Here is a 22,531-nt window from a genome sequence, read left to right as displayed (position 1 = left end):
GGTAGATATAAGTACTCTATAGAACGAGTTAGCTATAGCTAAAAGGCTAAATCTTATACTTCGAGAAAATCTTAAGCTCTAAGGTCGTCTTACTCGAGATAAAGAATATAAATTATAGAAAACTAGATAGTAGACTTATAAGAATAAAAGAGAAGAAGCTAATTAGATAGAAACCTATATATATAGGTTAGTAGAGGATTATTATAATTACTTACGAGGATTTAATATATCTTAGGGAATATTATATAGTACTAGTACTTAATTCGAAGGTATTACTTTATACTCTTTTACGAAATATACTTAAATGTCGATAACTAGAATAAATAGTATCTATAGTAGATATTAATTAGTTATATACTAGAAGTAGAAGACTATACTTACTATAATTCCTTCGCTTTACTCGTCGATAGGCGGTATACCGAGACCTTTCTTATTGTATTTTAGAGACTATAGATATAGGTTATTAATCCTTAGGTAGGCACGACTAAGACTAAGTACTCGCGCGCACTCGCGAGGGAAGCGGAGTACTCGGACGAATCTATAAGCCGATACGACTTCGCCCCGTTCTTTATAAGCCGATAAGAGTCGTTAGAGGTTCTTAAGAGGTATTAAAGACTATTTTATACTAGCTCTCTAAGATCTGGCGGATATTAGTCGACTTCTTAATAGGTACTGCTATACCTATAGTAGGGTATAGAGATACTTAATTAGTTAGTAATTCTATCTCCTCTACCGTATTAAATAGGGAGTTATCCGCCGAGATTATCGAGCTTATACTTATTCGTAATTATTTATAAGAGGACGGGACTGGTCGTAAGAGTTCGTCTTCTATATTAGTTAATTAGTATATATATTACTATAAATTGATAGGCGAACTATTAAGAAGAATAATCGGAGCGCTATAGATATAAGTTTAGTATTACGAGTAGTACTAAGGATCTATTAGCTTATCGATTAGCTTAACTTCTATCTAAAATACTAATAGAAAGTCGATTCGAATTATCTAAATATATAGTATTATTTTTATTTCGTATATAATAGCGTCGAATATAAAGACGAAGTTAAGATATACGAGTCTTCTCGATTTATTATAATTACTCGTTAGTTTTTAATATTTCTAATAAATAGTTAGGATACTTATACCGTAGAATTCGTATCTCGTTATATAAGATAGAATATCTACTATATCCTCCTACGGCTAGGGTCGATACGCGCGAGAGTCTCGTTCTAGGTAGTTACTAGAGAGTTTATATTAGATTACGAGTAGTATTATTATCGATAAACTTACGGCTTTATATAAGCCTAGCCGGTATATTTAAAGCGCCGGAGTATTATAGCGATTAGGTTCGGGATAGAGTCGATATTACTTATCCGTTATCGTAGACGTTTATAAGGATACCGTAGTTTAGAGACGGAACGGAAGAGGAAACTAGAGAGAGGTATTTATTTTTATAAATAATATTAAACTTGAAAATAACCGAGTTAGTAATAGGGCGCTAGTAAGTGCTTATAAGTAGCAATAAATACTCGCGTACGTATATATAGCTATATGCGGGTACGCGAGCGCTTATCGTCGCTTTTGTACAGTCGCGAGTATCTCCCAGTATAGGCTTAGTAATTATTTATAACCAAATCGCGTACGCTCGCGTACGTCTTCGACTACTAACGTACGCTCGCGAGCGCTTGTTATTATATCCGAATAATTATATACGCTCGTAACCGCCGTCGTATACTTATATATATTCGTAGTTAATCGAGTATATCCTAGTATACGCTTAGTAATTATTTATAACCAAATTTCATACGCTTATATATTCTCCCTACTACTTTAGTACAGTCGTAAGTATATCCTAGTATAGGCTTAGTAATTATTTATAACTAACTCGCGTACGCTCGCGAGCGTTTATTATTATACGCGAGTAACTATATACGCTCCCGGCCGCTGGTAAACGACTGCGTATATTCGTGGCCAACCGCTGGCGCTCGCGAGCGTCTAAGAGCACTCGAGTGCGCCCGATAGTATATATAGATTAGGTATATATATAATTATTCGTGTCTAGTTAGCTATAACCTCTTCTACTACTAGCTAACTTTATCTAGATATTTATAATTACTTATAAAGTAATACTACGAAACCACTAGCTTAGTCTTATTCGTATTACCTTAATACTTATATATTTATATACTAACTTAAGTACCCTTCTTCGCACTAGCTTTTTCTTTCTTCGCTTTCTCGGGAGTACTTACGTTCGTATATAAGTATTTACGACTACTTACGCTATAAAGTTACCGTTCTTATTACCTATAACCTTCTAAGGTTTACGGGCGTGCTTAAGTATTCGTTGGTATTCGCGAGCACCCTAAGTACTAGTACTATAGGTACTTACTTTCTAGTACGCTTCTAATCGATTTCTGCCTAGTAGTAAGTACTTAGCCTAATTTGTCCGTATACTCTTCTAGCTCGCTCTCTAAGTACTTATAATTATTATCTTCTCTAGTCTTCTTAGGGGATAGATATAGCCCGGAAGCCTCGCGTTTAGTCGCTATAATACCTATTAAATCTTCTTAAGTAATTAGCTAGGTTCTTCGTCGGCACGGGTACTCGTATATGCTCGCGAGGGCTTGCGAGTAATCGCGTGTACTCGTATATACTTGCCTCGGAACTCGGCACGAGTAGTTATAAGGAGCTCGTACGGGTTGCTACCTAGGTAGGTAGGGTAGCAAAAGAGGAGAAGAATAAAGGGAAGGAGGAGCGTATTGGTCCTATATAACGTTATAAGGTAATGTAAGTAAAAGTGTATACTAGGACTGATACGGCGCTAGTCTACTCTAGGTGTATCGCCAAGTCTCGCTTAACGCGGAGTTTGGGCAGCATCATCGTGCACCTCCACTTGACCTCACATGGCATTGGGCATAGGACAATAAGGCATTTTACTGTTCAGTTCATTGTAGTCTCCTTGGTGAGATTGTTATACTATGTACTAATGCCAAGGTGTTGCTTCGCAATTGTCTCGCTTTTGTGATGAGAACCAGCATTTTTTACGTACCAGAAAGGAGTATAGAGCCTTGTCGTTAGGAATAAAGTGAAGAACAATTGGACATGGTATAGCAAGGGGTGTTGGCAGTACGTAACCTGAGGCGCGACAAGAGTACCGTCGAGCTCGGCCAACCACAGACAGCAGAGAAAAGTGGCTGAAGCAGGATCAATTAATGATTGCCAGAACATTCTCGAAGTGGCAGGAAGGTATAGCGACCCAGCTGCGGCGGCAGAGTGAGGCAAACACGGTCGCCCGCCTTCGCGCGGTGCCCTGCGACTGGCCCTTGACTTTTTTTGGGCGGAACTCGCAGGCCAGCACTAAACTGGAAAACTGGCATCTGACTTTTCCTGTCGCTACGTTGATGTACTGCAGTGCTGCCACAGTACTAACTTAAGCGTACCGCCGCAGTGACGAACGAAAGATATTGATTCTTCACGTTGATTCTTCCGACGCTTGGCCACCACAACACCCATCTCACCACATTCATATTCTTGGTCGCGTTTACCTCCTCCCTTCCTTCTTGCTGAAACAGAATCAGCACATCTGCGAAATCACACCGCACTTTTCCTAGACTTCTTCCGAACAAGATCCGCAGACATGAGCGTTGTCGGGATAGATTTTGGTGCTCAGAGCACAAAGATTGGAGTTGCACGCAACAAGGGAATAGACATCGTAAGTCATCTGCGGACACTGCCTCTATCTATCCAGAGACACTAACGTGTGCCAGATCACGAATGAAGTCTCGAACCGAGCCACACCGTAAGTGACCACCGCAACATCAGGACACAGTCTTTTGTTTCTGGATCAAGCTAACCATCCGCAGATCTCTAGTCGGTTTTGGACCGAAGAGCAGATACCTGGGCGAGGCAGCCAAAACCCAGGAGATCTCCAACCTCAAAAACACCATCACCTCCCTCAAGCGTCTCGCCGGCCGGACCATCGATGACCCCGATGTCGCCATTGAGCAACAATATATTACCGCGCCGCTGGTGGATGTCAACGGCCAGGTTGGAGCGGAGGTCACATACCGTGGGGAGAAGCGTCAGTTCACTGCTGTGCAGCTGATTGCCATGTTCCTGGGAAAGATCCGCGACACCGCGAGCCGAGAGTTGAAACTCCCAGTTTCCGATGTCGTCGTCAGCTGCCCCCCGTGGTTCACCGACGCCCAGCGACGAGCCATGCTAGATGCCACCGAGATCGCCGGCCTGAAACTCCTCCGTCTCATTAACGATAACACCGCTACTGCTCTCGGATGGGGTATCACCAAGTCAGACCTGCCGGAAGGCGATGCGAAGCCGCGTCGGGTATGCTTTGTGGACGTTGGCTACAGCGACTACAGCGTCTCGATCGTGGAATTCCGCAAGGGAGAACTGTCTGTCAAGTCGACCGCTTTCGACCGACACTTCGGTGGCCGCAACATCGACAAGGCGCTGGTCGACCACTTCGCCGCTGAGTTCAAAGAGAAATACAAGATCGACATCACCACCAATGCCAAGGCGTACACTCGTGTTGCAGCTGCGGCTGAGAAGCTCAAGAAGATTTTGTCGGCCAACGCTCAAGCACCTATCAGCATTGAGTCGTTGATGGAAGACAAGGATGTCAAGGGCATGCTGAAGCGTGACGAGCTGGAAGAGCTGATCAAGCCTCTGCTCGACCGAGTCACCGCACCCTTGGAACAGGCCCTGGCCGAAGCCAAACTCAAGGTCGAGGATATCGACGTCATTGAAATGGTTGGCGGCAGCACTCGTGTCCCGGCCATCAAGGAGAGGATTGCTCAGTTCTTCGGCAAGCCGCTCTCTTACACTCTCAACCAAGATGAGGCCATCGCTCGTGGTTGTACCTTCAGCTGCGCCATTCTGTCGCCCGTCTTCCGTGTCCGTGATTTCTCCGTCCACGACATTGTCACCTACCCGATCGAATTCACCTGGGAGCAATCTCCTGACATTCCAGATGAAGATACCAGCTTGACTGTCTTCAATCGGGGCAACGTCATGCCATCCACCAAGATCCTCACCTTCTACCGCAAGCAACCGTTCGACTTGGAAGCTAGATACGCCAAGCCCGAACTGCTGCCCGGAAAGATCAACCCATGGATTGGCCGCTTCTCGGTCAAGGGTGTCAAGGCTGATGAGAAGGACGACTTCATGATTTGCAAGCTCAAGGCACGCATGAACCTGCACGGTATCCTTAATGTGGAGAGCGGTTATTATGTCGAAGATGTCGAGGTCGAGGAGCCGGAACCGGAGAAACCAAAGGAGGGCGATGCTATGGACACCGACCAACAGAATGGTTCCGCCGAACAGAAGCCCAAGATGCGCAAGGTCAAGAAGCAAGTTCGCAAGGGAGATTTGCAGCTCGTTGCTGGCACTTCGTCTATGGACGAGGCTGCCAAGGCTGCTGCTGGCGAGCTCGAGAATGCCATGTTCATGGAGGACAAGCTGGTGACCGACACCGAGGACAAGAAGAACGAACTGGAGTCGTTCATCTATGAGCTCCGTGGCAAGCTTGACGACGTCTACTCGGAGTTTGCCAGCCCAGAGGAGAAGGAGAAGATCCGAAACGTCTTGGAGAAAGCAGAGGTAAGTTACGATCAAGAATCACCGGTAGTTTCTGCATATGCTAACATACTTGGTAGGACTGGCTCTACGAGGATGGAGAAGATGCCACCAAAGCACAATACATTGCCAAAATGGACGAGATCCGCTTCGCTGCCGGTCCCGTGATTGGACGGTATCAAGAAAAGATCGAGGCGGAACGCCAAGCAGCCCTCAAAGCACAGGAAGAGGAAGCCGCCAGAAAGAGAGCCGAGCTGGAGGCCAAGAAGAAGGCTGAAGAAGAGGCTAAAAAGGCTGAAGAGGCCAAGAAGGGCGGCCAGCCAGCAACAGAGGACACGGAGATGAAGGATGCTGACGGCGAGGCTGTCAAGCCGGACTCTGTGGAGGAGAAGTAAACGGCTTCTTCTTGAGTCAAAGTTGTCACGAACGGGACGAACCGAAAGCGAACCCATGGATTCTAAGTTCTAGTAGATGATCGTCGTTGAAACGGGCAGATAATGGAACGAAAAGGGCTTTATGGATCGACGTGTCGACATGTCATGCATAGCGGATGGAACCGATTTTGCCGGCGTTTCGGAGGCAACAAATAGATAGACGATGGATGCCAGTTGTGCTGATGACGGTGTTTTTCTGTTCCTGTTCCTGTCCCCGTGGTCTGGTTGGAATTACAGTGTGATTTCACCGACCGGCTAATAAGTCCTCGTAGTAGCAGCCAGTCTGGCATACTGCAATGAAGTGATTGAGGTGAACTCGATGTTCAATGATGACTTGCAGACAAACATTGCCTGAACCTTGTTCTAACGCGGTACGAGTCCGGGTCCCAGTATGGCGGGCGTTAACCGAACAGTAGCCAGGACCTGGGGAAGTCAATTATCGCTGGGTGGGCAAGTCATCGGCCCATACATTCATCCATGTCCGCCCGTCGTGATGTCTGAAATGCTATTTACTGAACGGCAGCTATGCAGGGAGAGTTGGGGGTGGCGAGCAGCGTAGAATACTTGTAGACCTACGGATGGTGAGTTTAAACAGAGTAACCAGTGTCAATAAGGGATTGGGTTTGATCAGATCCAAGTTCCGGTGGAAATGGCGAATACAAAAGGAGTCGAGTCTCATGTCCTCAGCGGTGTTAAGGCGGCGAGGCGAACATTGGCCCGGAAAGAGTCGAGATGCCGAGGCAATAATCAACCCCAGACATCAACCGGAGTCTCTTGTCTGTGTCAGCACAATGGGCGGCGACAGCAATAAGTAGACTGTCCCGCCGTTGTTTCTTGTCCTGACCGTCCCAGCTTTGCCAATTGTCTCCCTGCTGCCATTTCTCAGCTCTCAATCGTTGCCAGAACAGACAGTCCACCATGGCCACCCAAAGACTCGGCTCCATCTTCTCCCACCTGACCCCTCACAAGAGCGGTGTTGCGGCCATGTAAGTTGTGATCTTGATTCTGCGTGGCAATGGTCGCTCACCATTGGCTCTGTCCATCTGAGCTCCCATCCGCTGACGTTTTTGTCATAATTAGCACCCAAAAGAACCCCGACGACATTGTCATCACCCTCGCCATCCGGACACCTCTGGCCAAAGGCAAGAAGGGCGGATTCAAGGACACTGATCTCGACTACATCGTCTATGCCCTCTTAAAACAAGTGTTGGACAAGAGCAAGATCGACCCTGCATTGGTTGAAGATATCTGTTTGGGAAATGTAAGCTTTTCCCTTCTCTCACAAACATATCACCAACAGCTAGCTTACATCTCTTTGTGTTTTTAGGTCGGCGACCCAAGAGCAGCATACAAAGTCCGAGCCGCCATGCTGGCCGCCGGATTCCCAGACACATCAGCCGCCAGCTCCGTGAACCGATTCTGCTCAAGCGGTCTGAAAGCAGTGCAAGACATCGCGAACCAAATCTCCAGCGGCAGCATCGACATCGGACTCGCCATGGGCGGCGAGAGCATGACCAACAACCGGGGCGCCGACACTCCGTTCTCGCCCGAGATCATGGCCAACCAAGAAGCCGTCGACTGCACACAGCCCATGATCCAGACGTCAGAGAACGTCGGCAACGACTTCAACATCTCGCGGCGCCAACAGGACGAATATGCCGTCGAATCTTTCCGGAGGGCCGAAGTTGCGCAGAAGGCTGGCTGGTTCGAGGACGAGATTGTTCCTATTACCACGAAGATCAAGGATCCTAACACGGGAGAACTCAAGGAGATTACGCTCACCAAGGATGAAGGGCCACGGTATGGGACTACTCTCGAGGGATTGTCGAAGATTAGACCTGCGATGCCGCAGTTTGGCGATAAGACGACGGGTGGAAATGCTTCGCAGGTCACGGATGGAGGTAAGATAGTCCACTCCATCAGGGGCATGAACCGCACCGGCAGGCCGTCCATGCTACTGTTTTGTTTCCCAAAACCACAACCTTTGGTTTACTGGTTTACTAATTTGTGTTTGTTTGTTACCAGCCGCCGCCGTTCTTCTAATGAAACGATCCAAAGCAATCGAACTCGGCCAACCCATCCTCGCCAAATTCTGCGGCGCCACCGTCGCCGGCGTGCCCCCTCGCATCATGGGCATCGGTCCCTCAGCCGCCATCCCGAAATTGCTCGCCAAGTTCCAATTGACAAAGGACGACATTGACATTTTCGAGATCAACGAGGCTTTTGCCTCCATGGCCGTTTACTGTCTGAATGTGTTGGGACTGGACCATTCGAAATTGAACCCTCGTGGCGGTGCTATTGCCTTGGGGCACCCGCTCGGCGCTACTGGTGCCCGGCAGATTTGTACGATTCTCTCCGAGGCCAGACGGACGAAGAAGAAGATTCTGGTTACGTCTATGTGTGTAAGTATTCCCCTGTTTTCTTTTTTGTTTTTTGCACCGAACATGTGTACATTTCCCTGTCGAAACTATATATTCTAATTTGGAATTCTTTTCTAGATCGGAACTGGTCAAGGTATGGCCGGATTATTCGTCAACGAGCAATTGTGAAAGGGGAAAGCGAAATCGAAAACGGAAAAAGGGGATGCAATTTGAAGGAGGTTGCACTTTAGTGCCTATCTAGTTTTTAAGCCATCCATCGTTTGGCGGATGGGTGGTCAAAATTTGAATTCGAACTCCCTTCTCGCCTGTCTTTGTTGCACTCGTCTGGAGCCAATTGTGTCTTGTCTCGTACTGTATCATCCTTACTCCTCGCACGGTACTGTGTCGCATTGTGTCCAATCAGCGGCTGAACACTGGTCACTGTCACAGATGGATAGTGGATGGATGCGAAGGTCAGGGCCAAGAGACTCTACTCTACTCTAGGTTCCCAACATCCTTGATATCAGTCGGGTACCTAGGGCAGTGGTTTCACTCCATGAATGCGATGGATGGATGCCTGTCATCGGTGACGAAGGCATTTTTCCATTCTGTTGTTATGAGTACATCATTCTGCTGGAGGGTGGACAAACCAACTCAAAAAGGAAATCTGTCCAAAAGTATCTTAGTACCTACATGCATGATCCTAGTCATCCCGACATTACCTGGTCGCCTAAGCATGGTAGTAGGCGCCTAGGTAGGCCTCTGCATTACAGCCTAGTTGAGACTATCGGGCCAAACCCTGCTCTCAAGGTATCTTCGCTTCGCTCTGCGAGGCCTCGACATGACTTGTGCGCAAGGCTTGCCGTGAAATATGGGACTGTGGACCGTATAATAAATGTGGGGAATGGTCCAGTCAGCGAGACCTTGTCCTGTTGTGCCTCGCCAGAGGGAGCATGTATCACTCAATCCCAGGTATTACAGTGTATTACAGTCTTACATATTCCACCTCATTTCATGTCCACGTAGTTGTACAGTGTATACCGCTCACCGCAGGACTCGGAGTACTCTACTTTGTTCAGTCGGTTCCCAAGAGAGAAGCAAAAGCACGCAGAAAGAATATAATACCAGGTACCCGCTTCACTCACTCCCTAGGACCCCTATAAAATCCCCTGTCCTTCCCATTTGAAATCCACCGCCAATTCATCCACCCGTTTCGCTTCCTTTTCTATCCTCTCAACCACCCGCTTGACCTCCTCTGGGAGCACCATGATATTCCTTTCCAACAGACATGCAATCACACCATTTAACCAAAACCACCCCGACTCGGGCTGCGTGAGCCGTATGTCAGACGTATTGCCCACCCAATAATGCGTCATTCGGGCCAGTTCAAGTGTATCTGTCCTCTTGTCGCGGTACATTCCACCGTTGAACCAAAACGGTGCCTGGCCCGAGTGATCCAGATGTAACATATGGTCACTACACAATTTCTCTGGCTCGGGCAGGACCACCGACTCTTCCTTCTCTTGTCGTCCCAATCCCGACGCCCTCTGTCTGTCACCTTCGTCCCAATCTTCTCGGTCAGTGATCTCGCCTATGGCTCCGGCGTACCATGGGTCAAAGGAGTACTCGACTCCACTCAGTTCCATGGCAATCCAAAAGGTCTCTTTGTCTCCATGAAACATGGTGTAGGTGACGGCATCACGGACTTTCTTGGTATTCATCCAAGTAGCAAACATAAGTCCAAGAACAATTGCGGGCCGAGACTTGTCCAGAGCAACGACGCCGCTGTCCGCTTCATAATCCACTTGGCCACTCCAAAAGAGTGATTCGTTTGTCAGATGATGTGAGGGCGAGATACTCGCTGCTTGCATTTGCTGTTCAAGCCACTGTTTACCACGGGTGGACCCTCCGGATCCGGCGCCGCGGTCATGGAAAAACAAAGCCCCCGTGCGAGAGAGGCCAGGATGGGCATCGAAAATGCTATCGGGGTTGCTGAGGAAGATGGCATCCGCATCAACCAGGATGGCTCGGGGGCAGGAAGATGCCAGAAGAGCAAACGGCTTCATGGCCCAGCCACCACCAAGCAGATCGGATTGGATGGTGGGGAACACATCAAGCAGGTTAATAAAGGACAGCTCTGGATCTAGAGTCTTTAAAAATGCACGCTTGCCGGGACTCAAGTCATCGTCTCCAGCGTAAGCGACTTCGATCGCTGCCTTTGAGTCATGCACTCGACGGAGACTGGCGATGAGATGGCCGGCCATGTGGACATTTTTGGATCCGACGCATACGACGATTCCGAGCTGCAACGAGGATGTTGTTGAGTTGGTTGAAGAAGACCATGGCTTGTAGATTGATCCTTCAGTGGACCGCAGAAAGTCGAAGAGCAACAACAAGGCGCTCTCAAATGCACTTCGATCCGCAGACGGGTCTTTGATAAGTGATGTGGCCCAGTGTGACAATTTCTTGACCCGTCTACCCATGCCGCCCCAATCTGTAATGTTGACCTCTTGGTATAGCTCTTCTACTGTGAAAGGGTTTGGTGTCGGCCTGATCCTGAAATTCGAACTGATTGCCAACCATGACCGCGTTGTCTCTGTGGCAAGGGTGATATAGAGTAAGAGAATCAAAGCGATGCTGATCAAAGCGCCGATGGCCCTGTTGTACCTGCTTGACAGCAGGAGCATGGCTGCTGCCTCTCGGTATATGTAAGTGATAGAATCAAAGACCGAAGTACCGATATAGCGGGTAAGAATGGAGAGTGAAGTGAATTGAGCAGAGCCGTGGTGGCATATTCATACCCGCAACGTTGAACGCAGACCCGTTTTGACGGTTCGACCTTATGATTTCCAGGAGGTTCCTACCGTCCTTGCCGCTGTCCCTTTCCTGACCATTAGGAAGGAAGGAAGGGTCATGCTAATCATCGCAGGGGGTGGCGACCATCGGCTTAAGACAGTTTCTGAAGAGGCAGGCTGTAGCGGACTCGACGTATGGGAATTGTAGATTGCGGACAGACCATTATATCACCTACAGGGACTCTGCCTCGGGCGTTTTGTAGCCATGTTTTGCCCTTGTAGCCATGTTTTTCGAGTTTGCGACACAAGCTCACCTTTTAGCCCTGGTTGAACCGCTGTACAATAAGTGCAACTTGTCCATCCGCCCAATTGGAAAATATGACAGACCCCTGTCGTGGACGCCTGAAGGCTCACAGGACCTACGGTCACCTACCTTCCGTGCCCCATGCGGACATTCGTCGCCATATGTCAAGGGGACTGCTGATCAGATAGAGCCAGGGTGGCCTGAGAAGACGATGAGGATGAAACTCATCCTTGACACTCCGCCGATGAACCCAGCTCAACGTGAAGACCCAGGCAGGTAGAAGACCGACAGGCGGCCTCGCTCGTCCACGGACGATAGCAGAGGCTTGACACTTCGGGTTGATCAGATGTGGTATTTATCATTCTCTGGTTTCAGCATCTCCACCTTCACTGAGCGTTATGATCCTCCACCACTGATTGCACCACGAGCAGCCTGGCAACTTGCCAGCCAAAGTCTTCGAGATGGGCTTGGGCTTTCTGGGCAGTGGTAACGGCGGAAGTATCCCATTGATCGCATTTCATGATGGGCGAGGTTTGGCAGATGACATGATCTTGACTGACTCATTGTCACATCACCGTCGTGAGACTATGAACAGGTATCCAGGTAGCGGAAAAACGAACAGCGAACACAGGGGGAGTGTACTTGAACACAATCCCATTCATACCTTATTGTTAGTCCCGTACTAGTAGCGCAACATTGTGTTGGACCCTATTGGAACTAGCACCAATCCAGTATGGCCTGTGAGTTAGTGCTGGTGATAACAATGCTAGCCAATGAACAGGCTCCTCAGCTCCACTCTGAATAAACTTCACGTCGACGGCCAAGATTCCGGCCCCGCAGAAATTTTGGCTGGAACTTGAATCAGATGTAAGTATTCAAGTTGTCGCAGGCCTTCACTTTTGAGAATTGAATGAAGTTTCCACTCGGCAGATTCACCCACCTCTCCCTCTCCAAATATCCTGCTCCTATCTATCACGTCTCATCATTTGGCGTATTCTCATTACCCTTTAGCCCGTTCAATTTGCGAAGAAACATTACCAAATATCCTGTTTCCTCGATAGTCCCGAATCTACAGCGATTCAGCTGTCCACCCTCCAAAATGTCTGTCGAGGAAGCCGTGACAGACGCATTGCAAATTCCAGTCGATCAGAATGCGCAGGCAGCCGAAGATGCTAAAAAGATGCTCGCTGAACTTCGAGGCGATGCTGAGACTGCCGGGAAAGAATTAACCACGACATCTGACGCTACGGAGTCAAACAAGGCCGAAGCGGAGGCCAAGCCTGAAGCAAAAGAGACGGAGACTTCTTCTGAAAAGAAGGATGATTCTGAAAAGAAAGATGACTCTGGGAAAGATTGGGAACCTCGGGAGAGGTCTGGCTACGGCGGTCGAGGCCGCGGTCGTGGTGGTCACAATGGCCAGCGCTCTCGCAACTACCGGGACAATATCAAATCGGACCTCACCTCCCAGGAAACCAGCAGCGACCCGGTCGCCATCCGCAAACAGGTACATTCAACATGGTTCGGAGCGAGGCGAATTGCGCAGCTGACACATCCTACAGGTTGAATTCTATTTCTCCGATTCCAATCTCCCTCACGACAAGTTCCTGCTTGGCAAAGTTGGCGGAAGTCAGAACAATCCTGTGGAGCTGAGCATCATCCACTCGTTCAAGCGCATGCGTCATTTCCAACCATTCGAGGCAATTGTCGAAGCCTTGCGGGACTCAACCTTCCTTGAACTCACCGAGGACGAGACGGCTGTCCGGCGAAAGGAGCCACTCCCCGAGAGTCTCAACAATGGACCTGACCCCAATGCGATCCGCATCTTCGAAGACCGTGCCATGCCCCGAACCGTCTACGCAAAGGGATTCGGTGAGGAGGTTCCAAGCACGCAGTTTGACATTGAGGCTTTCTTCGCCCCTTACGGCCCCACCAACGCTGTGCGTCTGCGACGTACGGATGACAAAATCTTCAAAGGCAGTGTCTTTGTGGAATTCGAGACCGAAGAGTTGGCCAAGAAGTTCTTGGAGCTTGACCCCAAGCCTCAATTCAAGGGCAGAGATCTCCAGATCATGAGCAAGAAGGAGTACTGCGACAAAAAGGTCGAAGACATCAAATCAGGCAAGATCAAGCCCAACAACCGAAACGACAAAGGCCGTCGAAATGATCGTGGTGGAAGAGATGGCAGAGATGGCAAGAGAAAGCGTGACGGTGACGACAGCCGGGATTGGAGAACACGGAGGGACGAAGACCGTAAGCACGGATTCAGAGATGACAAGCGACGTGGTGGCAACCGAGACCGGGGGGATTTCAAAGGAGGCCGAGGTGGCCGCAACAAGGCTCCGGAAACAGATGAGAGGTGGGCGATACTACAACTTGAATACCGAGATCATACTAACTTGTTATAGGGGTATCCCAACTGTCAAGTCATCCGCCTCCCCGAAACCGAAAAACGACAGTGGACGTGACGAGGCTCTTGCCAAAGCAAAGGCTGCAGTTGAAGCCGAATCCAAAAAGGATGCCGACAAGCAGCAGGCCGCGGACAATGTTGAAACCACCGAGCAAAATGGAAACGCCGACGTTTCGAAAAAGACGGCCGATGCTGTCGCTGAAAGTGTCCAGGCTGACGTCGAGGCCACTGCAGGCAAGAAGCGTGCGAGAGAGGATGACGACGGCGAGGCTGAAGCCGGGCGTGAGGCGAAAAAGGTTGACTCCAAGTCCGAGTCATAGCCTGCCTTAGCCGTCCAGGAAGAGAGTCTTGAGCACTTGACTCCAAGGCTGGCCAACCCGTTGGCAGACATCATGCCGAGGGCTGTATCATTACTCTGACGAGCTCCATTGCATTGTTCCCGGCGTCTGGATGAATGGGCATTGAAGCCTGCGAGGCAGGTGTGGTGGTCATGAGAGCAGAAGCTCTGCGAGTGATATCATGGTGAAATGTTTCTAGCAGCCCATAAAAGTAACATTTCGTCGAATTGTGCTTAATGAGAACACTTGATAACATGTTTCTGAATCGCATCAGTTCATGACTTTGTCCTATTGTTGCATTGCGCGAAGCCCAGCCTTGACTGTAGTCCACTCTTGCTACAGCTGGTAGCAATTGCCTGGGTATCTCTTCACACCTCTGTCCTATCCCAAGACGTGAGTCCTGTGGTGGGTGTACTTGAAGTCGGGGATGATATACAGTACCTGGTACATTCAACCGTATCCTATGCACGTGACCGGCCTTCACGAGGCTGCCAAGGCCAACAAGTTTCTCCGCTCCGAGTCGTTCAAATGGGCTCCGCAATAATGCAGTGTTACTACAATTGTACTGGACGAGATTCCGCTCCGACTCCCACTCCTCGAGTTCAAGACCGTGAATCCGTCCAGAGACTCGGAGCCACCAAAACAACCAGTCCTCATTTTCATTTCGAAAGAGAAACCAACTCGGCAGACATACATTGTGCGAATGTGGTGGCATAGATCCTCATCCTCTCAATCATCAATCCACGATGAACGGGGCCGGCAGCGGTGAAACCAACACTGGGACCGGCAGGCGACGTGGTCCCCTTCCCAACTTTGTCCAAGTCGCCAAAAGTTATGTCTTTGAGCAGGAGATTCAAACTTGTCTACGTAACACGGGAGTCTCCCAGGCCAGAGAGGACAGTATTAGGTTGGCGGGTGTGCAGTGGATTGACAATGTCAGACGAGCGTTGAAATTGTGAGTGGAAGTCTTGCAAGATATTGATATTGTCATCACGACCGGCCTTTGTTTTTTGCTAGTCATGTTTCGTCTATCCGATCTCCCTTGATCTCGTGGCTAACCATGCCATGCGTACAGACCAGTCAAAACATTCAACACTGCGGTGGTGTACTATCACAAGTTCCGTCTGCAGCATTCCGATGGCGAGTACAGTTTCGTGGTAAGTCGTGATCCAACCCAAAGAATGGGCGACGCCGAAGACAGAGGTGTGGTTGAATGATCTGATCTGACAAACGTCACATTGCCCTACAGGACGCTGCGGCCGCCGCTCTCTTTACCGCCTGTAAGATCGAAGACACACTCAAAAAGTCGCGCGACATTCTTTGTGCGGCACATAATATCAAAGTTCCCCGCAAGGAACATCTATCGCCAGACGATCAGGTACGTAACGAAAACGCACAAGAGTCGCTTACCTCGGGACCTGGCCGGAGAGGGAAACACAACCAGATGTGCTGATACTTAGTCTGTGCTGGACATCAGGTCTTTGAACATCAATCACGCACCATCATCGGGCTTGAACGCTTGATGCTCGAAGCCTCAGGCTTCGACTTCCGCAACCGCCATCCCCAGGAATTTCTGATCAAGCTGGCGAAATTCTACAATTACGAAAAGACCTCGCGGGTCGTCAAAACTGCATATGTCATGTCACTGGACTTGTATCGGACCTTTGCGCCGCTCAAACAGCAAACGGCCACGATGGCATTTGCGTGTCTCGAACTCGCTGGACGGCTGCTAGGCGAAGAAAACAAGGACCTTTGGCAGGGGAAAGACTATGCGGCTTGGCGAATAGATCGCGGAATGGTCATGGGTACGTGCAATCTTATGTTTTTATTCGTTGCGGCAGCGCCGGATTTTCGATCTACCAGTTTCCCGCTATGCTGGGGGACGCCGCTCGGCAACGAGGATGTGATCCGCGGCTATTTACAGATGAGAACGCATCTTCAGAGACAAACTAACTCAATCTGTGTGCGATAGAAACCCTTCTCGACCTCCTCGAACTCTACACGCACCACCGCACAATGACGTCCGTCGGACCCGATTTCCCCGTGGATAGGTTCCTCGAAGTCCGCATCCCATTAAACGTCGAGTCCGAAGAGAAACGTTTACCGCGATACACGGAATGGATCGGCACCTCTCCCGAAGACGCGTCTTTGGGTCTCCTCGGCCAGGCGGGCGGCTTGAACGGAGGCCCGGGCAGAGGAGGACTGAACGGGTCGCATTCCCGTGGGTCCAGTAAGAACGTCAGTCCCAAGGACGCCAATATCACAAGTCCCAATAGCACGAATAGTAGTTCTGGCGCTGGTATCCCGGGAAGTGGAAGTACCGCTGCCACGAGTCTGCCTGGGGGTGGCGGCGTGAGACAACGTGCAGGCGAGAGGGGCCGAGAAGGCTCTGTTAGATTCATCCTCAATCCAGACCGAGAGCGGGACGAAAGGGCGATTGTGGAAATGTACCGCGGATCTTGACGGTCAACCACAATACAATAATGGGAATCACGGAAAAGGGATCTTTGTACAAAAGCGAGAAATTGATGAATAGGGGTTTGCGACTGGATTTTTGACAATTCCGTACTGGGTATTCTGCGTTCTTCATTTTGCGAACCCTTTGTGTGGTGTACCAATTGCGAGTTTCGGTTCGTCTGGGCCAGGAGTTGAGATGTTTTGGGGTTTCAGTGCCAGTCTAAGGTAATCTGACTGGTGAGGGATAGGGATTTGATGTATATGAAAGCAGACCGGCGTATTGGCTGGGATGATATCAAGTTTGGTCAACTATGTCCGGCATAAAATATATTGATTCAACCTGCTTGGTACGAACTGAGCGGAGGCAGAATGGTTTTCCGTTGCTGGCCATGGGATATACAATATTGTGCTATACCATGCCTGCTACCGTTTGTTTCATGATCGTGTGGCCCTGCACACTGCAACGCTCCGGTCTGGTCTGATAAGATACCTGTGCCACAGACATTCCAAACGCCCATACTGATAGCACGGTAACCAGCGCCCTGCTCCGTCTCCTCACGATGGGCCAAGGTACCTTATGCTAGTAGTCTACAAGCTCGCCAGCATAGCAGACAACTCGCCCTTCGAATACTTGACAACCTTCCCTTTCCCCTTATCGACTTCATGGTACCGATCCCAGAACCTAGCATAAAGCGGTTCGATCATGGCCTGGATCTCACGGCTCATGGAGCTCCTGACCTCATTCTCCATATGCAGGGACTTGTGGCGGACGACGAGCTCATCAAAGCTGGCATTGAACAACTTGAATTTCTCCTTAATTTTATCCTTGTCCTTGGACGACAGCGACTTGACAATCGACGTGCTATCGATGGCCTGACCAGACAGCGGACGCGCCGCGCCCGAGGTGTGGATAGTATCCAGCAGGTAAGTCGACGGGTCGCGCCATGCCGACAGGTACAGCGACGACCCGGACTTGCGGAAGGCCTCGAGTTTCGCGTTGTGCGGAGATATACCCAGATATTGCGCCAGGTCCGGCGACGACTGCACCGCCCGCGTCAGCACGGCCACGTTGTTAAGTTGGAAGATGCCCTGGAGCGATTTTTTCGAGTGCAGCGACTGCGAGCGTGCGTTGAGTGTGCTGAGCAGTGTGTCGACAATATCTAGTAGATAGTGAGATAGTAGTGTTGGGTTTTCGGTCGATGGGGTTAGTTCCAGATTCAAACTGGATTGTGAAGACATGCCACCAGTGGTAGTGGAGGACATATTTTTCCACTTGCCATCGCCGATGGATGATAACAGGACCAGAAGCGGTCGGTCGAATGTGGCGAGGTTTTGAAGTCGTTGCGCGGTCTGGGCCACCAGTGGGATCGTCTTGCCGTCGGGTGGGAGCGTCGTGATTGATTCCGCTTGTTTTCTGGTCTGGTTGATCAGTTCGCTGAGCGACGACCGCGCCGTTTCCCGTACAGGTCGTAGTGCGTCGGAAATCTGGGGTCGCAGTTGTCCAGTGCGCGATTCGAGGCGGTAGCTGAGCGGGGTGATCAGGTCGAGGATCTCGTATGCTAGGAAACAGTCGGTTAAAATGCGTGATTTGATCACGCTGTTTAGTTCGGATAGCGTCCGGCTGAATGTCGACAGAGCTTTGGCACATGTCATTGACAATACTTTGCCGGCGTCGCCGCCGCGGAAGACTCGAGATGTGTTCTCGGCTTCCGCCAGAAACATGGCTTCCATGGCATTGGCGTATGCCCCGATCCCGCTGGACCCTTCGCGGTAGACGGCCGAATCGTTCTCGCGTCGTTTGGATGTGCTGACCGAGGCCATGGCCAGGTTCTGCAGGCTGTTCTGGAGATACTCGCCTCTGATCTCGGCGTAGATGCGTGCCGCGGCGTCGTCGTCCCGCTGCCCTAACCGTGCTGACTGGGCTCCCGCAGAGGCGATGGCGTTCGCTATTTGGTTCAAGTACTGCACCTTTTCTTGCGCGATCGTCGGAAATGGTATTTGTTTCGTGATGTAGTGGAGAGGCTCGATCGGTTGCGCGTCTTCCTGTAACATCTGCCGGTATGTGTCGTTTAGTTGATTGATTCCGGTTAGTAGTAGATTGTGGAATTCCGAAATTGCTTGCTGGTTCGATCTCAAGTTGGTCGATGTGAGGTCTGTCAAGGCCTTGTCTATCCGTCGCAACGCGCCGAGATACTGTGGTAGTCCGGAGTTCTTGGGACCTGCCCGAATGATTCCTTCTTCCCGCCCGCGCGCGTCAAGCGGCTGCCGGAGTCGCTCAATTGCTTCATTGACCTTTTCGATGTTGCGACTTGTGACTTGCAGTTGTTGAGTGTTGTTGTAGATCGGCCCGATCGCGTCCTTCACAATCTTGCCGCTGGCGTCCAAGCGAGCCAGACTCGCCGCAATACGCTTCGTCAAGTCTTTGGTTTTGGATAATGATGCTATTAGCACTTCCACTTCCGCGCTTTCTTCTGCAAATGCTGCATTGCGAGAGGCCGGCATTTTTGATGAACTGAGATGGAGGCTCCACCCAGCGGCGCGGAATCCACCTCGTTATAAACAGGAGCGTCCCCTGGTGCAACAGGAATGTCCTGGGACGTGTTACAGCAACTGGTATTGGCTCATTCGGAGTAGACGGTTAAGCAGCGCTGAGCCTTGCACAACCTCTATGATCTTCTCAGTCCGGAGTCGTGGATTAAATGCAGAGCAAGATAAGTCATACCCTTGCCGGTGTAGGCTGGGAAAGTAGGGTGTCGTTGAGGTTCTTTTAGTGATATTTGGACAAGCATTAGGAACACTTTGTGAACAGCAACACAGATACTGCTTCAGGTCTAGTCCAGGCACAGACAGATGATAGACAGATCGGATGCCATTTCCGCGACGTCATCATCACCTCAGGCTTCCAGTGGTCGAACCCAACAAAATCTTGGACTTACGTGAAAAGCACTGGCACGAGCGCAGCCTCAGTGGCATGATGAGATGCTACCTCAACCTGAACACAAATCAATCCATCCCTGCCTCGAGTTCAACCTGCTCTCCTAGTATGGAATTCGACATCTGTTGACACGTCCTCCTCTCTGCAGCGCTGAGGTCGCGATGAGCGCTGCAAGACTCTTCCTCAATGCTTCTCGCTTACGCCAGACAGCTCTGGTTGCAGCCGCTTGCGCCGGCGTCCACAGCCTTTCCCGGCCGAAAACTGTTGTCAGGCTCGACAGCCCTCCAGACGCTCGCGTACCTCAAGATGATCCTCTAGTATCCTACGCGCGCCGTAAACGACGCAATGGTGCCCAATCCGAAGATCGCGCCAATGTGGAAATCATTGGCAAACCCGATAGCAAAACTGACCGCTACGCCCCTGGTCCCGAAGCTGAAGCCGACGATGAAACCGCATGGGTATCTTTTTCGCGACACTTTTACAACCTTCAAGATGCAGTTACCTCAGTAGAATGGAGTGCCATTCCCGACAAGATCACAGATTATGTTGTGCCCGGCTGGGCCAAGGTGCTCCCGGAAGGAATTCAAAAGCTTCAAGCCGAGTTGTCCATGCTGCCAGGCTCTCTGGCGGACGAAATATGGCAAGAAGCCCACGACCCGGAATTAAACCCCGAAATATTGTGGGATGCCAGAGTTCGTGTCGGCGATACTTTGGGAGAAGGAGAACTCGAGTTCCGGCGGAAAAGAAAAGAACATGTAGTGAAAGCACTGGCAAAATACCTTGACCTGAACGAGGCCGATGTGCACCCGGACGACGTGCCTACGATCGCCATCTGTGGCAGCGGTGGTGGTTTGCGCGCAATGGTAGCTGGCACAAGCAGTTACTTATGTGCGCAGGATGCTGGACTCTTTGACTGTGTTACTTACATGGCTGGGGTGAGTGGGAGTTGCTGGCTTCAAACACTTTATTTCTCTTCGCTGGCAAAACAGGACCTCAGGACACTCCTGAAGCACTTGAAGGCCCGTCTGGGCACTCATATTGCATTCCCGCCTCCGGCACTGAAACTGGTGACCAGTGCTCCCACAAACAAGTTCATTCTCAGCGGTTTTATCGAGAAGCTGAAAGGAGATCCGGGATCCTCTTTTGGCCTGGTCGATATATACAGCCTTTTGCTCGCTGCTCGTCTGCTGGTACCGCACGGTGACCTCGATGTCCATGCTGAGGACTTGAAACTGTCAAACCAGAGAATGTACCTGGAGAATGGCGAGAATCCGCTTCCGATTTACACCGCTGTCCGTCATGAAATACCCGTGGATGAGGAAGAAGTTGAAGAGGCAAAAGACGATTTGGCAATGCAACAAAAAATCAAAGACAAGGCACGGAGAGAGGCATGGTTCCAATGGTTCGAGATGCATCCCTATGAAGTGTGGTGCGAAGAGTTCGGCGCTGGGATCCCGACATGGAGTCTGGGCAGACCGTTCAAGGACGGCCGGAGTCAGCTGCTTGACAGTGGAGTAGCCTTGCCGGAAATCCGACAAAGTCTTCTGCTGGGGATCTGGGGCTCCGCGTTCTGCGCGACGTTGGCTCACTATTACAAGGAAATCAAACCAGCTTTGCTCGGCATCGTTGGCTTTGCAGGCTTAGATGGCCTCCTGGAAGAGAAGAATGAAGATCTTTTGAAGATCCATCCAATCGAGCCCGCGACTATTCCAAACTTTGTCTACGGAATGAAAGGCCAATTGCCTTCGACATGTCCGGATTCGGTATTCAAGACAGACCATCTTCAACTCATGGATGCCGGAATGAGTAATAACCTCCCAATATATCCACTACTTCGACCGGGACGAGATGTTGAGATTCTCATTGCCTTTGACGCTTCTGCCGACATACAGAAGGAGAACTGGCTCTCCGTCGTTGATGGGTATGCGAAACAACGCGGAGTGAAAGGGTGGCCTGTCGGCGCGGGGTGGCCGAGGTCATCCTCGAAACCACAGGAGAATGCACTTGTTCTGGACGAAGCGCAGGCGACGTCGCCGCAGGAAGCTGCCACGAAAGTGGCCGAAGCACGAGAAGAAAGTCGAGAGAAAAAGGCCGACGAAGAACCCATTGGCTCCAGTGTTCCAGAAAGCCCAACAACTGGCAATCGCCCTGATGCAGAGACTAGTCTTGGTGCGTGCAGTGTCTGGGTTGGCACAAAGGCCGAGCGGTCGGCCGTTGAAGAACCACCTCCGTCAAAACGCCTGGCATGGGACAGTGAGGAGGACTCTACCTTCCACCTAATGCAGCCTGAAGCCGGCATTGCCGTCGTGTATTTTCCCTTGATCCCGAATCCGAAAGTCGAAGGAGTCGACCCCGACAAGACAGATTACATGTCGACCTGGAACTTTGTCTATACGCCTGAACAAATCGATAAAGTCGTGGCTTTGGCAAAGGCAAATTTCGAAGAAGGCGCCGATGTCACGAAACGTACAGTGCGCGCGGTATATGAGCGGAAGAAGAAGCTGCGTGAAGAGCGCGAGGCAAAACAGGCTGCAAAAAGGTGGAAGATCAAATTGAGGGAATACGGCGACAGTTTTACAGGCAGTGAAATACGTTGATATTGCCGTTGTCAAGATTGTATGTGCACTGGTGACACATACGGCACAAAAATCTGCCTACTACCGGAAGACACCGTGTTGCCGCCTGTTGTCGGAAGGGTGGCTGCACCTCAATACGGGCAATTGGATGCTCCGGGCTCATATCATAACCTGATATGGCTTTTGACACGGACCGCAGTGACACCATCAGATCTGAGCACCTTCCGAGGTGTGGTTGATTGCTGGTTTCACAGGGTCAAGCGATATGGACCAACGGCTTCATGGGGTCAGAAATCAGGGTAATATACGTACCGCATCCAACCACCTGATGA

The 22,531-nt window shown here is 50.2% G+C and overlaps 7 protein-coding genes across 7 annotated transcripts; 5 read left to right on the top strand and 2 right to left on the bottom strand.

Moving 5' to 3' along the window:
* The first annotated feature begins 2,916 nt into the window (after positions 1-2,916).
* Positions 2,917-6,384, top strand: HMPREF1120_09114 (hsp88-like protein). Its single transcript, XM_009163391.1, has 4 exons — positions 2,917-3,710; positions 3,766-3,797; positions 3,862-5,617; positions 5,674-6,384. Exons 1-4 carry the CDS (start codon positions 3,636-3,638, stop codon positions 5,986-5,988), a joined length of 2,178 nt encoding a protein of 725 aa, XP_009161639.1. The 5' UTR covers positions 2,917-3,635; the 3' UTR covers positions 5,989-6,384.
* A 349-nt stretch (positions 6,385-6,733) lies between these two features.
* On the top strand, positions 6,734-9,150 carry HMPREF1120_09113 (acetyl-CoA acyltransferase). Its single transcript, XM_009163390.1, has 5 exons — positions 6,734-7,013; positions 7,108-7,288; positions 7,355-7,928; positions 8,053-8,429; positions 8,526-9,150. Exons 1-5 carry the CDS (start codon positions 6,946-6,948, stop codon positions 8,574-8,576), a joined length of 1,251 nt encoding a protein of 416 aa, XP_009161638.1. The 5' UTR covers positions 6,734-6,945; the 3' UTR covers positions 8,577-9,150.
* Positions 9,151-9,544: 394 nt separating this feature from the next.
* Positions 9,545-11,074, bottom strand: HMPREF1120_09112 (uncharacterized protein; the record flags this gene model as incomplete). Its single annotated transcript, XM_009163389.1, has 1 exon — positions 9,545-11,074. The coding sequence occupies one exon, from the start codon at positions 11,072-11,074 to the stop codon at positions 9,545-9,547; it is 1,530 nt and encodes a 509-aa protein (XP_009161637.1).
* A 1,286-nt stretch (positions 11,075-12,360) lies between these two features.
* On the top strand, positions 12,361-14,488 carry HMPREF1120_09111 (lupus La protein). The gene is made up of 3 exons (XM_009163388.1): positions 12,361-12,990; positions 13,046-13,842; positions 13,892-14,488. The coding sequence occupies exons 1-3, from the start codon at positions 12,397-12,399 to the stop codon at positions 14,211-14,213; spliced, it is 1,713 nt and encodes a 570-aa protein (XP_009161636.1). The 5' UTR covers positions 12,361-12,396; the 3' UTR covers positions 14,214-14,488.
* A 313-nt stretch (positions 14,489-14,801) lies between these two features.
* HMPREF1120_09110 (uncharacterized protein) lies at positions 14,802-17,107 on the top strand. The gene is made up of 5 exons (XM_009163387.1): positions 14,802-15,186; positions 15,307-15,388; positions 15,481-15,609; positions 15,709-16,036; positions 16,204-17,107. Exons 1-5 carry the CDS (start codon positions 14,978-14,980, stop codon positions 16,692-16,694), a joined length of 1,239 nt encoding a protein of 412 aa, XP_009161635.1. The 5' UTR covers positions 14,802-14,977; the 3' UTR covers positions 16,695-17,107.
* Positions 17,108-17,276: 169 nt separating this feature from the next.
* HMPREF1120_09109 (exocyst complex component 7) lies at positions 17,277-19,190 on the bottom strand (the record flags this gene model as incomplete). The annotated part of the gene is made up of 1 exon (XM_009163386.1): positions 17,277-19,190. The coding sequence occupies one exon, from the start codon at positions 19,188-19,190 to the stop codon at positions 17,277-17,279; it is 1,914 nt and encodes a 637-aa protein (XP_009161634.1).
* Positions 19,191-19,784: 594 nt separating this feature from the next.
* On the top strand, positions 19,785-22,220 carry HMPREF1120_09108 (phospholipase A2; the record flags this gene model as incomplete). The annotated part of the gene is made up of 1 exon (XM_009163385.1): positions 19,785-22,220. The coding sequence occupies one exon, from the start codon at positions 19,785-19,787 to the stop codon at positions 22,218-22,220; it is 2,436 nt and encodes an 811-aa protein (XP_009161633.1).
* Positions 22,221-22,531: the final 311 nt, after the last annotated feature.

The sequence above is a fragment of the Exophiala dermatitidis genome (assembly GCF_000230625.1).
Source record: "Exophiala dermatitidis NIH/UT8656 unplaced genomic scaffold supercont1.8, whole genome shotgun sequence".
Taxonomy (NCBI): Eukaryota; Fungi; Ascomycota; class Eurotiomycetes; order Chaetothyriales; family Herpotrichiellaceae; genus Exophiala; species Exophiala dermatitidis.
This window is presented reverse-complemented; position numbering and strand designations above follow the sequence as displayed.

What these genes read in the sequence shown, in the direction of transcription:
- HMPREF1120_09113 (XM_009163390.1), top strand. Translation starts at nt 6,946, where the DNA reads ATGGCCACCCAAAGACTCGGCTCCATCTTCTCCCACCTGACCCCTCAC. An exon ending in AAGATATCTGTTTGGGAAAT is followed by an intron (nt 7,289 to 7,354) that starts GTAAGCTTTTCC and finishes TTGTGTTTTTAG; the next exon opens with GTCGGCGACCCAAGAGCAGC. An exon ending in TTCGCAGGTCACGGATGGAG is followed by an intron (nt 7,929 to 8,052) that starts GTAAGATAGTCC and finishes GTTTGTTACCAG; the next exon opens with CCGCCGCCGTTCTTCTAATG.
- HMPREF1120_09111 (XM_009163388.1), top strand. Translation starts at nt 12,397, where the DNA reads ATGAAGTTTCCACTCGGCAGATTCACCCACCTCTCCCTCTCCAAATAT. An exon ending in CGGTCGCCATCCGCAAACAG is followed by an intron (nt 12,991 to 13,045) that starts GTACATTCAACA and finishes CACATCCTACAG; the next exon opens with GTTGAATTCTATTTCTCCGA. An exon ending in GCTCCGGAAACAGATGAGAG is followed by an intron (nt 13,843 to 13,891) that starts GTGGGCGATACT and finishes AACTTGTTATAG; the next exon opens with GGGTATCCCAACTGTCAAGT.
- HMPREF1120_09114 (XM_009163391.1), top strand. Translation starts at nt 3,636, where the DNA reads ATGAGCGTTGTCGGGATAGATTTTGGTGCTCAGAGCACAAAGATTGGA. An exon ending in GCAACAAGGGAATAGACATC is followed by an intron (nt 3,711 to 3,765) that starts GTAAGTCATCTG and finishes AACGTGTGCCAG; the next exon opens with ATCACGAATGAAGTCTCGAA. An exon ending in GTCTCGAACCGAGCCACACC is followed by an intron (nt 3,798 to 3,861) that starts GTAAGTGACCAC and finishes AACCATCCGCAG; the next exon opens with ATCTCTAGTCGGTTTTGGAC.
- HMPREF1120_09110 (XM_009163387.1), top strand. Translation starts at nt 14,978, where the DNA reads ATGAACGGGGCCGGCAGCGGTGAAACCAACACTGGGACCGGCAGGCGA. An exon ending in GTCAGACGAGCGTTGAAATT is followed by an intron (nt 15,187 to 15,306) that starts GTGAGTGGAAGT and finishes CCATGCGTACAG; the next exon opens with ACCAGTCAAAACATTCAACA. An exon ending in ATCTATCGCCAGACGATCAG is followed by an intron (nt 15,610 to 15,708) that starts GTACGTAACGAA and finishes GCTGGACATCAG; the next exon opens with GTCTTTGAACATCAATCACG.